The 14,356-nt window shown below is 38.3% G+C and overlaps 1 protein-coding gene across 1 annotated transcript in view; it reads right to left on the reverse strand.

The window, feature by feature from the left end:
* Window positions 1-14,356, reverse strand: part of LOC149017611 (uncharacterized) — an 81,707-nt gene that overhangs the window by 44,371 nt on the left and 22,980 nt on the right. The window contains exons 6-9 of the mRNA XM_089153023.1: window positions 9,977-10,072; window positions 9,801-9,863; window positions 9,574-9,633; window positions 8,792-8,860 (exon numbers count right to left, since the gene is read on the reverse strand). Of these exons, the coding sequence (XP_089009149.1) occupies window positions 8,792-8,860; window positions 9,574-9,633; window positions 9,801-9,863; window positions 9,977-10,072 (288 nt within the window). The remainder of the gene's footprint in view (window positions 1-8,791; window positions 8,861-9,573; window positions 9,634-9,800; window positions 9,864-9,976; window positions 10,073-14,356) is intronic.

The following is a 14,356-nucleotide window of genomic DNA, read 5'->3' on the forward strand; positions in this document are numbered from 1 at the left end:
GTTTGTATAGGAGTTAAATTAGAGTTTGCATTCATGTAAAATTCTATTCCTTGTAATATTCTACTTTCCACTTATTTATAAATAGAGGGCTTGAGATCATGGATCAATAAGCCATTCTACTACAATCGTTTATTTCAACACCATACTTACAGGGACCTATATGCAATTATTCACAATTTTAGGGGATCATTTTGTAAATATCCAAATTTCCAGGGGTCTATGGAATTTTCCATATTTCCAGGTGGCTTTTAAGGAGGGAAAAAAAATAATGGTGTTACTTACACTATGGACCCTATAACTCCCTAGATTTTGTTTGGGTGGTTCGACTATTCCATTCTGCGACATTTCAGTTGTTTTAAAAGAGTGAAGACTAAAGAACTACAAACATTTTTTTTAGCATGGCAACCACCGATGGTACTACTGCCTCCATTGGCTCCGAATATTACCCCCTCTTCATCCTCTTTCAGTAAGATTTGATGGAACAAATTACTTGATCAGGTCTCAACTGCCTACTTAACTATTGCCGGAAGAGGATTTGTTGGACACATTACAAGCGCCATTATCAAACCTATCACCACAGGTGTTTCACATGATAAATGGATCTCGAATGACTCTCTTATTATGTCATTCCTTTTGAATTCCATGAATCCAAATAGTGCTCGTGGATACCTATTACTTAATATTGCAGCCCAAATCGGAAGGCTACTACTTGAAACATATGGACAGTTGGGGATTGATGCATAAGTTTATGAACTACCGAAGAAGCTGCATGAGACTACCCAAAAGGAGCTGACTGTGGCCCAATATTATGCTGAGTTGCAATCTCTTTGGCAGGAATTGGATCATTATGGGGATTATCACCCCACTAATCCAGATGATGTGGCTGATGTGGCTACTTATAGGAAGCATGTTGACAAGATTCAGGTATATGACTTATTGCCAGGTTTGAATGTAGAATATGATCAGATCAGAGTGCAAGTATTGAGTCGTTCTCCCTTTTCTACACTAGAACAGTCTTATGCCCTTGTTCAATGTGAGAAAAGCTATCGATTAGCCATGATTCATGCTCCTATTGTGGAGAAATCAGCCTTACAATATCATAAACCATATCATACCAAGGCCAATTGTTGGAAGCTCCATGGGAAACCTGCTGATTTTGAGCAAAAAAGGGCACAAAGAAGGGGAAAACCGGAAGCTAATCTTCTGAGACGGTTTCCACAACACCCTCTGCAGAAATTGGTTTTTCACATGAGTTAGCTACTCTGCGACATATTCTACAGTCTTCTACTGCCGGTACAGCCTCTTACTACCGCTTCCTCCACTACTCATACTAACTCCTACCTTGCTACTTCAGGTAATACTTCACCAGGCTTCCATGTTTCTTTAATTTTTGCTCCTTGGATCATTGATACAGGAGCCACATATCATAAGACAGGTTCATCCTCAGTTTTCTAACATTATTCTCCCACTTTCGGAAAAGATAAAGTTTAAATTGCTGATGGCTTCTGTTGGATTCTACTAGGAGTTCAATTAGAGTTTGTATTCATGTAAAATTATATTCCTTGTAATACTGTACTTTCCACTTAATTATAAATAGAAGGCTTGAGATCATTGATCGATAAGCCATTCTACCACAATCGACTTTCTCAACATGGCATCAGAGCCTAAATTCGATTAGGATCTTCAATTTTTTTCTTCAAACCCATCATAGATTTTCTTTCTTCTGCAACCGTAAAACCCATCCCAGATTTTCTTTTTTCTTTTTCTTTTTTTTTTTCTTTCCAAAACCCATCGCAGATTTTCTTGCTCTTCTGCAACCATCGCAAAAATCTCAATTCTCTGAAATTTTCTGCACCTATCGTTCTTTAGTTTTGGACAGAAATCTGCAAGAACAACAAAAACAAACGAAAAGAAGAAGAGGAGAGAGAGAGGAAGAGAACCACATGCCGCTGCTTGTCGCCGCTACTTACCATTATTTGTCACTGCTCCGCGGCTTTCTGCTGTTTCAAGAGAAGCCAAACAGTGTCAATGGTGGGTTAGTAGAGCGGTTAAAAGCCCAGACTCCCATGGGGAGGTCTTGGGTTTGCACCCATTCGGCGACGTTTCATTTCCAGTATTAAAAAAGCACCAGTACCACAAAAAAAAAAAAAAAAAAGAGAAGCCAAACAGAATCGCATCCATTCCTGCTGATTCTTGTGAATCTCAGAACACCACCATCGATTTTTCATCTCAAACAGTGAGTTTTATCTAATTCTTTCATCTAAATCTCTTATTTTAACCCTTGAATTAAGCCTATTTCATCTAAATCTCTTCAAACCATATTTAGGTTTTGTTTTCCCTCCTTACTACGTGTCTATTATCCCAAAAAACAGAAAGAAACATAATACGATGTTTCAGGGGCTTCTTTGGTAAGTTTGGACTTTTTAGGGGCCTATTTGTAATTTCAAATAATTTTAGGGACCTATGTGTAAATGTGCGGGGACTTATTTGTAATTTCCAAAAAAAAAAAAAAAAAGAGAGAAAGAAAAGACAAGAAAAAATGTCAGGAAGGAAAGAAAAGAAAAAAATGATATTCTTTATAAGCATTTTTTGAATTCTACCATTTGTTTGGGTGGTTTGGCTATTGCATTTTGCTACATTTCAGTTACTTTAAAGGAATGAAGACTGAAGAACTGCAGACAATTCTTTCAACATGGCAACTACTGATGGTACTACTTCTCCCACTAGCTCCGAACATTACTCCACTCTTCATCCTCTTTCGATAAGATTTGATGGAAAAATTATTTGATATAGTCTCGCTCTGCTTTCCTGATATTGCTGGAAGAGGCCTTGTTGGACACATTACGGGCGCCACTATCAAACCTACTACCATAGTTGTTTTACAGGATAAATGGATCTCGAATGACTCTCTTATTTTGTCATTTCTTTTGAATTATATGCTTCCAAATATTGCCCATGGATATCTATTACTTGATACTGCAACCCAAATCTGGAAGGCTACTACTGAAACATATGGACAATTGGGGAATGATGCACAAGTTTATAAGCTACGAAAGAAGCTTCATGAGACTACCCAAAAGGAACTGATTGTGGCTCAATATTATGCCGCGTTGTGATCTCTTTGGCAAGAGTTGGATCATTATGGGGATTATAACCCCACCAACCCAAATGATGTGACTACTTATAGGAAGCACATTGATAAGATTCGAGTATATGACTTCTTGATAGGTTTGAATGTGGAGTACGATCAGATCAGAGTGCAAGTATTAAGTCGTTCTCCCTTTCCTACACTAGAACAGTCTTATGCTCTTGTCAGTGTGAGGAAAGTCGTCGATTAGCCATGCTTCATACTCCTTTTATGGAGAAATCAGCCTTACAGTATGTTTGCATTAAATCTGATCCGGCTAAGGAGATTGTCAAGTGTGAGCACTGTCACAAATCATATCATACCAAGGCCAATTGTTGGAAACTGCATAGGAAGCCTGCTTATTTTGAGCAAAAAAGAGCACAAAGAAAGGGAAAACCAAAGGCTAATCTTTCTGAGACAGTTGCCACCACACCCTCTGCAGACGTTGGTTTTCACAGGAGTTAGCTACTCTGTGACGTATTCCTCAGTCTTTTATTGTCGGTACAACATCTATCACTGCTTCCTCGATTACACATACCAACTCCTACCATGCAACTTCAGGTAAAGCTTATACAGGCTTCCAAGTTTCTTCAGTTTCTACTCCTTGGATCATTAATACAAGAGCCACATATCATATGACAAGTTACTAGATCAGTTTCTCTCTGACTTTGGCATAATACACCAGATCAGTTATATTGATACGGCTGTCCAAAATGGGGTTGCCGAAAGGAAGAATTGGCATCATTTAGAGATAGCCCGTTCCATTATGATCACTATGGATGTACCTAACCAATACTTGAGTGATGCTATACTCAATCCTTCTTACCTTATCAATAGGATGCCCAGTAGGATAGTTGGTTTTAAATGTCCTAATGAGATTCTCCAGGAGCCTTTTTTTATTATTCTCCAAAATCACAGCCCATCAGAGTAAGTTGGCTCCCCGCGGCCTACGCTGCATATTTTGGGGTATTCTGCTACTCAGAAAGGGTACAAATGTTATCATCCTCCTTCTAGGAAAACAATTGTATCCATGGATGTAATTTTTAATGAGTCTTGCCCTTATTATACACCTCTCAAGGGGGAGAGTCCAAGAGGAGAGGTGTTATTTCCAACTCTAGATCTTCCTATCACACACCAACACAACTTAAAGAGTTCAACAAGAGTTTCCTAACCAGGGGGGCAACTTCGGCCAGTATACCTGAGGACTCTAATCCCCCCCCCCCCTTCGTTTTCTGAACCATGTGAAGAACCTAGCCAGGGGGAGACCACTCCTATGAGGCACACTGTTGAGGTCTTTCAAAACCGGATTGACCAGAAAAAGGAGATGCAGACTTATCAGAGGAAGAATTACAACCGACTAAAGCAAGTGGAGAAAAGTGACACGTTACCACTTCAGTCTCCTGCTCCAGAATCAGATTGAACTGTTCACTTTGAGGTATCTTCTTCTGATCTTCCTATTGCTGTGAGAGAAGGAGTCAGATCTTGTACTCAGCATCCCATAGCTAAATATGTCTCTTATGACTCTTTGTCTGACTCTTACTGTGCTTTTATATCCTCTCTATCATCTATATATGTTCCTAAAAGTTGGCAGGAAGCCTATGCTAATAAGAGATGGAAGGCAGCTATGTTAGAGGAAATGCAGGCAATGAAAAAAATGATACTTGGGAGTTGGTTACACTTCCTCCAGGAAAAAAACCAATGGGCTGGAAATGGTGTTTGCGGTTAAACAAAATATAGATGGATCAGTCAACAAGTTGAAGGCTAGACTAGTTGCAAAGGGATTTACCCAGACCTATGGGATTGATTATCAGGAGACTTTTTCCCTTGTTGCGAAACTAAACACTGTCAGAGTTCTGTTGTCTGTAACTATAAACAAAGACTGGAACTTGCACCAACTAGACGCAAAGAATGCCTTCTTACATTGGGAGTTAGCGGAAGAAGTCTACATGGAAATCCCACATGGCTTCTCCGATAACAATACTATAGGGAAAGTTTATCGGTTGAAAAGGTCATAGGTTAAAACAGTCTCCAAGATGCTGGTTGGGACGCCTCCTAAAGGCAATGACTTATATTGGGTACAAGCAAAGCAATGTTGATCATACACTATTTGTCAAGAAGTCAGGTACTAAAATCACACTTCTCATTGTTTAGGTAGACGATATTGTCATCACAGGGAATGATGGTGAAGAAATTCAAAGGTTCAAGGACTATGGTAGAGAGTTTGAGATTAAAGATCTATGGAAGTTACAGTACTTCTTCCTATTGCTGTTAAAGAATGGGTCAGATCTTGTACTCAGTATCCCATAGCCAAATATGTTCTTATGATTCTTTGTCTGGCTCTTACCGTGCTTTTATATCATCTTTATCATTTATATCCGTTCCTAGAATTTGGCAAGAAGCCTATGCTGATAAGAGATGGAAGGCAGCTATGGTAGAGGAAATGCAAGCAATGAAGAAAAATGATACTTGGGAGCTAATTACACTTCCTCCAAGAAAAAAACCCGTGGGCTGTAAATGGGTGTTTGTGGTTAGAACAAAATATGGATGGATCAATCAAAAAGTTGAAAGCTAGACTAGTTGCAAAGGGGCTTACCCAGACCTATGGGATTGACTATTAAGAGACTTTTGCCCTGTTGTGAAAACTAAACATTGTCAGAGATCTATTGTCTGTAGTTGTAAATAAAGACTAGAACTTGCACCAACTAGACGAAAAGAATCCTTCTTACATGGGCAGTTACAGGAAGAAGTCCAAATGGAAATCCCACATGGTTTCTCTGATGACAATACTGCAGGGAAAGTTTTTCAGTTGAAGAGGTCAATTTATGGGTTAAAACAGCCTCCTAGATGCTAATTTGGACGCCTCCTAAAGGCGATGACTTCTATTGGGTACAAGCAAAGTAATGCTAATCATACACTATTTGTCAAGAAGTTAAGTACTAATATCAGACTTTTCATTGTTTATGTGGACGATATTGTCATCACAGAGAATGATGGTGAGGAAATCCGAAGATTAAAGGACTTTCTTGGCAGAGAGTTTGAGATTAAAGATCTAGGGAAGTTACAATACTTCTTAGGGATAAATGTGGCTTGATCAAAGAAGGGTATATTCCTATCCCAAAGAAAAATGTCCTGGATTTATTATCAGATATGGGAATGTTAGGGTGTAAAGCAGTTGATATCCGTATTGAAGCTAGAGCTCAACTTAAGGAAAAAGAGGGAGAACCAGTGGACAAAGGAAGATACCAAAGGCTGGTAGGGAAGCTTATTTACATGTCCCACACTAGGCCAGACATCACTTATGCCGTGGGGATAGTGAGTCAGTTCATGCACGATCCATATTTAGCTCATATGAAGGTTGTTACCAGAATACTGCAGTATTTGAAGGGAACTCCTGGAAAAGAAATACTTTTGTCACCCACTGATAATCTAAAGAGAAGAAGCATACACTGATGCAGACTAGGCTGGATCATCTGACAGGAAGTCAATTTCAGGTTACTATACCTTTGTTGGAGGTAATTTAGTTACTTGGAGAAGTAAGAAACAGAATGTGGTAGCTTTATCCAATACCGAAGCTGAATATTCGTGGAGTTTGTGAGCTACTATGGTTGAAAGGCTTGCTAAAGGATATTGGAGTCCGAGTTCGAAACCCTATAATGCTATATTATGACAACAAGGTTGCCATTAGTATTGTCAATAATCCTATGCAACATAATCGAACTAAGCCAATTGAAATTGACAGGTTTTTTGTCAAAGGAAAGCTAGAACAATGGCTCATCTTCATGCCTTTTGTGAGGTCTGGAGACCAAGTGGCAGATATTTTCACTAAGGGTTTGAAGGAATGAGATTTCCTTCCTATTATAGGCAAGTTGGGCATAACTAATATCTATGCCTCAACTTGAGGGGGAGTGTTGGTTGAGTTCTACTAGGAGTTCAACTCCATTAGAATTTTTGTTCATGTAATCTTCTATTTCTTGTTACCCAAGTAAGGGTATTTATGTAATAGTATTCTTTCCACTTTATTATAAATAGAAGGCTTGAGATCACATTGATTTTCATGCCATTCTACCATAATCGATAGTCTCAACATATAGGGTTGCTGAAAACCGGTGTGAAGGCAGAGAAGAGCAGTAAGGATTGGAAACGAAGGGATTACTCGCAACTGCTACTGCCAGCTGGTGTGAACCCCAATTCTGGGGTTAGTCTTCAGGATCAATTTATGTGAACCAGCACAACATATTCAATGCATATAGTTGCAGGCTTGCAGCATGAAATGCTGCTTCAGTTCTTCAATTGAAACATCAACAAGAGTGCAGCGTAAGGTGCTGCCTCCCCTCAACTCTTTATGAATATGACTCTCAAACCAGGTACGATCTCTTTTCTCTCTTTAGATTTCTTTCTACAAGTAATTTTAGGATCCAAGGAGAGGGAAGACCTACAGCTCTGATACCATGTAATTTTGAGAAAGAATAAGGTGAAGAACCAAGAAGAGGAGAAGATGGAAGTGGTGATTTTGTTGTGGAGGCTCAGATAAAACATATGAGCACTCCTCAAAATAACTTCACTATATGCAGGCTGATTTACAAGTTGATTCTATATAGGAAACAAAGTAGAACCAAAATAGGAGAGCATCACCGAAGTTCAATTGGTATAGAACACCTAATTGCTGCTTCCTTTTCCTATTGACAGTTAGCGCCGCTCTAGATGGAACTTTCCTTTCCCAAATTGCCCTTCCTAACAATGAAACAGCTTGCTTTAACAACAGTGTGAGTGAACTATCTTTTCGAGCCACAAGAACGGAAAGATGAAGGGAATTCTATTTGATCTACAGCCCAAGAGTGCCCTATCATAAGGGCTGCATAACTTTTTCCCCTACTTTCCTTAACTACTGCCAAATTTACTTTCCTTTCCAAAGCTACATTATCCACAAACATCAAGGGATTACCTCTAATGCAAACCTACAACCATGTTATGGCGAAGACAAGTTTCACCAAGCAAAATGTCTTAAGGGCCTAAAGGTGCCTGGATCACTGTTGCTCAACATTGACCACCGCTGGATAGGCATTAGGTTGGGCTCTTTGAAATGACTGGATTTAGGCCAAATCTGTTTGAAGGTCCTGTTCTTACTGTGGCATTTTTGGGCAGGAGCATTTTGGTCTTTTCTTGAAGTGGGTTTTCACATGCTTCTTTATCAGTTGTCTCCCAAATGTTGGAGAGAAATGTGGAAAACAATGTGTAGGGCCGCATTCTGTTTCTTCATTTTCATAGTGAAAATCCATTACAGTGCTCAGTCATGAACGTTGCCATTGGGTGAACCTTGTTCACCTAGGTGCCATGATAACTATGACAAATACCCTTAGCAGACTCTACAAAAAGGTGATTCTAAAGATAGTCTCGTCCCCGATTTTGAGTATTCACTGGCAAGTATTTTAGATCTTCTCTTCAGGCAACTCTGTATCCCAACATTTAAAACATAACATAAAAAGAACCAAGAAATCCAGCACCCATTGATGGTGGTTGCAAAATACATGAAAGAAGAATCATAGTAAGATCAATAACTCACAAAAGTTTATGGAACTCAGATGTTTAGCATTATAGAAACAGAAACAACTCACAAAAATTCATGCAGAACATAGTCACACAACCTAACAAGTTTTCTGAATTAACCTGCTCGGGAAGGTCAAGCTTAGACCTTGATATCAGTCGCTCCTGTCCTTTCTCACCCTCCACCAATAGCTAAATCAATTATCATTTCAACATCATTAAAGAATGGCATTCGACCAACATAGCTATCAAGAAACAAAATAATGCACTAGCTGCAATACTAAATAAGGACCTTCGACTGCAACCAGAGGCCGTAATAGATCAAGAACAGTAACCTCAAGTGAAATGGAGAGAAGTATCCAGAGAATCCACACTAATAGTCCATGAATGCAAACAAGTGACCTTACAAATCACCAAGATCATAACAAAATATTGACAAAAAGAACGGCGAAAAACAAGGCAAAATATTTACAACAGTCGTACTAGAGGTTCAAGTTGAAATGCAATAAGAAGATATCGATCTAGTTATGCTTAAATTTCAATGCAAATAGTAAAAAATTATATAAGAAATACAAATACAGTTAAAACTAATTAATTTAAAGTCGGGCTAAGGAAATTCAGGGAGAATCTGAAGGAAATTGAAGTTATAAGCCAGACACACACAGAATACAAATGCTAAGCACCATAAAAATGAGTTAAAACCGTGAAATCATGAAGTTAATAGGAAAAGAGAAAGTCAAATATAAACAAACATGATGCTGATTAGCAATACCAACAAACACAATCTACTCCTCACTCTCTTTTTCCTACCGCTTTTTAGCTTTGGTAATAGATTATTTACTGAAAAGAAGAAAAGAAAAAGAAAAAGGAACTCAGCCTACAAGTATCCGACCAACTAGACTTACCTGAGAAATGGTCCGCTTTAAGGTACTAAACTTCCCCACAAAAGCATCCAGAATACGACCCTGCAGGAAAGCTGAAGCTATTACCTTTCCCCATATAAAGAAACCCAAAAAAACTATTATCTGAGAAAATATAGTGATACAGACTAAGTCGAGCAGAAAAGGATGAAGTAGCAGTAACCAGAATTTTATTATAGGACAACTAGAAAATTAGTTTGCAAGATCCTAACCAATAAAACCCTTGCTTCATCCATGGATGATTGATCAACACCTTTATCAAAAATAGGCTTCACCTAACAGGACATGAAACACCACAATAAAATAGTGGACTATACCGCATATCATATGCAGGTCATCAAAAGAGAAATGATTTGAAACATCATATCAAAAGAATAAAGATTCAAACCAGATTCAGCATTAGGCGTGCACAAGTAGTATGAATGCTCAATGGCAGGGATGAGTCATGGATGTTCCTTGAGAACAAGTAAATAACTTTTGACAGCTGCAACAGAACAGTGTAAGAGTGCTATTCTCAAAAACTATAATTCATGACAGTGACATCACAACATTACTACAAGGGCAGCATCATAGAGTAAGAAAACAAAAACGAACAAATATTTACATGGATTTTATTAAAAACTATAAAATAAAAAATTATGAAAGATAGAAGTATAAATGGTTGAGAAGGCAGAACTCAACGCAACAGTAAGAGTTCACCATTGCAACCTAGTGGCAGGCAGCAGGTTTGACTCAGGAATAACATCCAAAAGCAGCAGTAAGGCTGTGCAGTGTGGAGGCTCCAGAAATAGGTACATGTTTGAGTATACATGGTTGAAGCCAAAATATGAGCCTCATCCATCAGTCACGTTGGAATTGATTCATCCATCTATATCCTGTACATGTGTTCTGGTGTTTGATCACTGAGATCCAGATTTTCTTTAGGAGTAGTGTTATCCTTCCATTGCTTTGTTACCATAAATATATAGGAAAGGTAGGGCTGCAAGGCTGCAAGAGTTAAGGGTTGTTAAATTACTTCACATTGAAGGCTCATCAAGCAAATCTGATTCGACAAGACTACCAAACTCGTGGACAATTTTTTCCTTTCCAACGATATGGAGAGTTGATATGGTAATGCAGCCTCGAATAGAGACTCCCAACAAAGTAGCACACTTCCAATATCACAGAAGGGTATTTTGGGTATCTCCAGTGGTCAGGTTTAAATGAAACTTTAAGGGGTTGGGGTGCAGGCCATAAGGACGATATAATGTGAAAATCAACGAAATCTGATGACTGGTTTGGGAGTCCTAAATTTGGTACTAGAACCCTGGAGGGCGAGGGACTCTACGGTCAATGGGTTTAGAGGACTTAGATGGAGCTGTAACTTGACGGGAATGTAGACCTTATATGAGAGAAGAGTTCCTCCAAGTTTGAGCCAAGTCAATGGTCAGATTGTTGTAGACCTGACTTGGAAATATTCGTGTCTAAGGAATTTGAAAATTAATGGGGAAAAAAAATACAGAATAAAGGTTGAGGATTGTAGAGAAGGGCTCAAAGGTGTTGGGAATGAAACAGAAAATAAAAAGGTGGAAGATGGAATGGAACACCTGCTGGCTTACCAGTTTACTAGGAGAACAACCCTTGTTCTGGACTGATATGGCAGGGGACAGAACTAGGCAGACTGCAATCACAGCCAAAGAGCTGCTTCAATTGAAAAACCTGGGAATTCTATCACTCAAGCACCTGAAGGTTCATACCACTGCTGGAGAATCTCTCACTTAAGCGGTTTCTCTCTTAAGCAAACACGCATAGGCTATAATAGTTAATGTTATCATAATTGCATTCCTAGTTGCACTCAAATAGAACACTGAGTTGAAATATGTTGAACAGTCTAAGAAATCCTGACTTATGTCTAAGAGACATAGCAGGCCTTTATTTAAATTAATAATATGACAAGAAGAAAACCCATATTCCCGATGTGGGAATATTACAATAAGATACCCTAAACAGACAATTCTACCCTTCTTAATGTTACTACTATATTACAATAGTCCCCCTCAAGTTGGTGCATAAATAGTTATCATGCCCAACTTGCAAGTATTGTAAGTCAATAGTATTAGTAGTTTTAATAATAACAGAAGAATTGTCTATTAGGATGTTTCATTGTCATAGTCCCACATTGTGAATGTTTGTTTCTTTCTTTGCAAGTTACTAATATAAATAATGGCCGGCTATGCCACTCAGACATAAGTCAGTAACTTTTTTCCTATCTTGACTTATGTCTGAGTGGCATAGCCGGCCTTTATTTATGTTAGTAACTTGCAAAGAAAGAAACAAAAATTCCCGATGTAGGACTATTACAATGAAATAACCCAGAAACATTGAACTCAAACGAGAGATCAAAACTTTATAACCCTTGAACCATGCGCATTGAACCATTCAATCATTAAACTGAAATCATGGACCAAACCAGACCAGGGATCTAATTGTAATTGCATATATATGAAGGGGTCTCTTTTGAGAATTCAAAGATTTATAGGGGTTTATATAGAATTTTCCATATTTTCAGGGGGATATTTGTAATTATCCATATTTCTAGGGGCTATCTGCAATTATCCATATTTCTAGGGGTATATTTGTAATTATCCATATTTTTAGGGGTTTTCTGCAATTGTATATATTTTCAGGGGTCCATATGCAATTATACATATCTCCAGGGGTCTACTTGCAATTTTGCATATATCTATTTGTGCTTTCTCATATATTCAAGGGTTTCTTTGTTCTGTGACATTTCAGTTGTTTTGAAAAGATGAACACTGAAAAACTGTTGACATTTTTTAGGAATGGCAACCACCAATGGTACTACTACCTCCACTGGCTCCGAACATTACCCCATTCTTCATTCTCTTTCGGTAAGCTTTGATGGAACAAATTATTTGATCTGGTCTCATTTTGCCTACTTAATTATTGCTGGAAGAGGACTTGTTGGACACATTACGGGCACCACTATCAAACCTACCACCATAGGTATTTTTACAAGATAAATGGATCTCAAATGACTCTCTTATTATATCATTCCTTTTGAATTCCATGAATCCAAATATTGCACATGGATACCTATTACTTGATACTGCAGCCCAAATCTGGAAGGCTACTACTAAAACATATGGACAGTTGGGGAATGATGCACAGGTTTATGAGCTACCGAAGAAGCTTCATGAGACAACGCACAAAGGAATTGACTATGGCCCAGTATTATGCTAAGTTGCGATCGCTTTGGCAGGAATTGGATCATTATGGGGATTATCACCCCATTAATCCAGATGATGTGGCTATTTATAGGAAGCATGTTGACAATATTCGGGTATATGACTTCTTGGCAGGTTTGAATGTTAAATATGATTAGATCAGAGTACAAGTTTTGAGTCGTTCTTCCGTTTCAACTAGAACAGTCTAATGCCCTTGTTCAGTGTGAGAAAAGCCGTCGATTAGCCATGCTTCATACTCCTATTGTAGAGAAATCAGCCTTACAATCTATTAGCACTAAATCTGATTTGGCTAAGGAGATTGTCAAGTGTGAGCACTGTCATATACCATATCATACCAAGGCCAATCGTTGGAAACTACATGGGAAACCCTCTGATTTTGAGCAAAAAATAGCACAAAGAAAGGAAAAACCAAAGGCTATCTTTCTAAAAGAGTTTCCAAAATACCTCTGCAGACATTGGTTTTTCACAGGAATAATTAGCTACTCTACGACGTATTCTGCAGTCTTCCACTGCCGGTACAGCCTCTATTACTGCTTCCTCCACTACCCATACCAACTCCTACCTTGGTACTTCAGGTAAAACTTTTATAGTCTACCATGTTTCTTTAGTTTATACTCCCTGAATCATTGATACAGGAGCCACAAATCCTATGACAGGTTCATTCTCTTTTTTCTTACATTATGCTCCAACTTCCAAAAAAGATAAAGTTCGAATTGTTGATAGCTCCTATTCTCCCATTGCTAGAAAAGGGACCATTCAGCATTCTCCATCACTTTCTTTGTCTAAAGTTTTACACGTTCCCTTTTTCTCTACTAACTTGCTCTCTATCAATAGTCTTACACATGACTTGAATTGTAAAGTGACTTTTTTCCCATCTTACTGTGTCTTCCAGGATCTGGTAATAGGGAAGAAGATTGGACGTGGTAAACCAGATAATGGACTTTATCTGTTAGAGCCAATTGGAGGATCTACTTTTGCTCTGACTGCATCTCCTAATCAGGTCCATTCAGTAATATCAAACCTTCAGCAGTGGCACCGTAGGCTAGGTCACCCCCTCTAGGAACTCTTAAAACAGTATTTCCCAATTTAGTTTCTTCTTGTAAAGAGGATGATTTTTTTTTGTGAAGTCTGCATTTTTGCGAAGCAAACTCATTCTACTTTTTACCTTCTCTTCATAATAGAAAATATATTCCGTTTGTATTATTTCATACTGATGTGTGGGGCCCTTGCTGACGTGTGTCTATTACTGGCCATAGGTACTTTGTTACTTTTATTGATTGTCACTCTCGTTCTACATGGATTTATCTTTTAAAACAAAAAAAATGAAGTTTTTTTTATGTTTTTATGATTTTCATAATATGATTAAAACTCAGCTCAATGCCATTGTGAAGATCCTTCATAGTGACAATGGCACAGAGTATATTGATGGTGAATTTCAGAAATATCTCTTAATACACCAGACCAGTTGTGTTGATACAGCTGCCCAAAATGGGTTGCCGAAAGGAAGAATCGGCATCTTT

This window comes from Hakea prostrata, chromosome 4 (genome assembly GCF_041222555.1).
Source record: "Hakea prostrata isolate BN-2017 chromosome 4, UWA_Hpros_2, whole genome shotgun sequence".
Classification (NCBI taxonomy): domain Eukaryota; kingdom Viridiplantae; phylum Streptophyta; class Magnoliopsida; order Proteales; family Proteaceae; genus Hakea; species Hakea prostrata.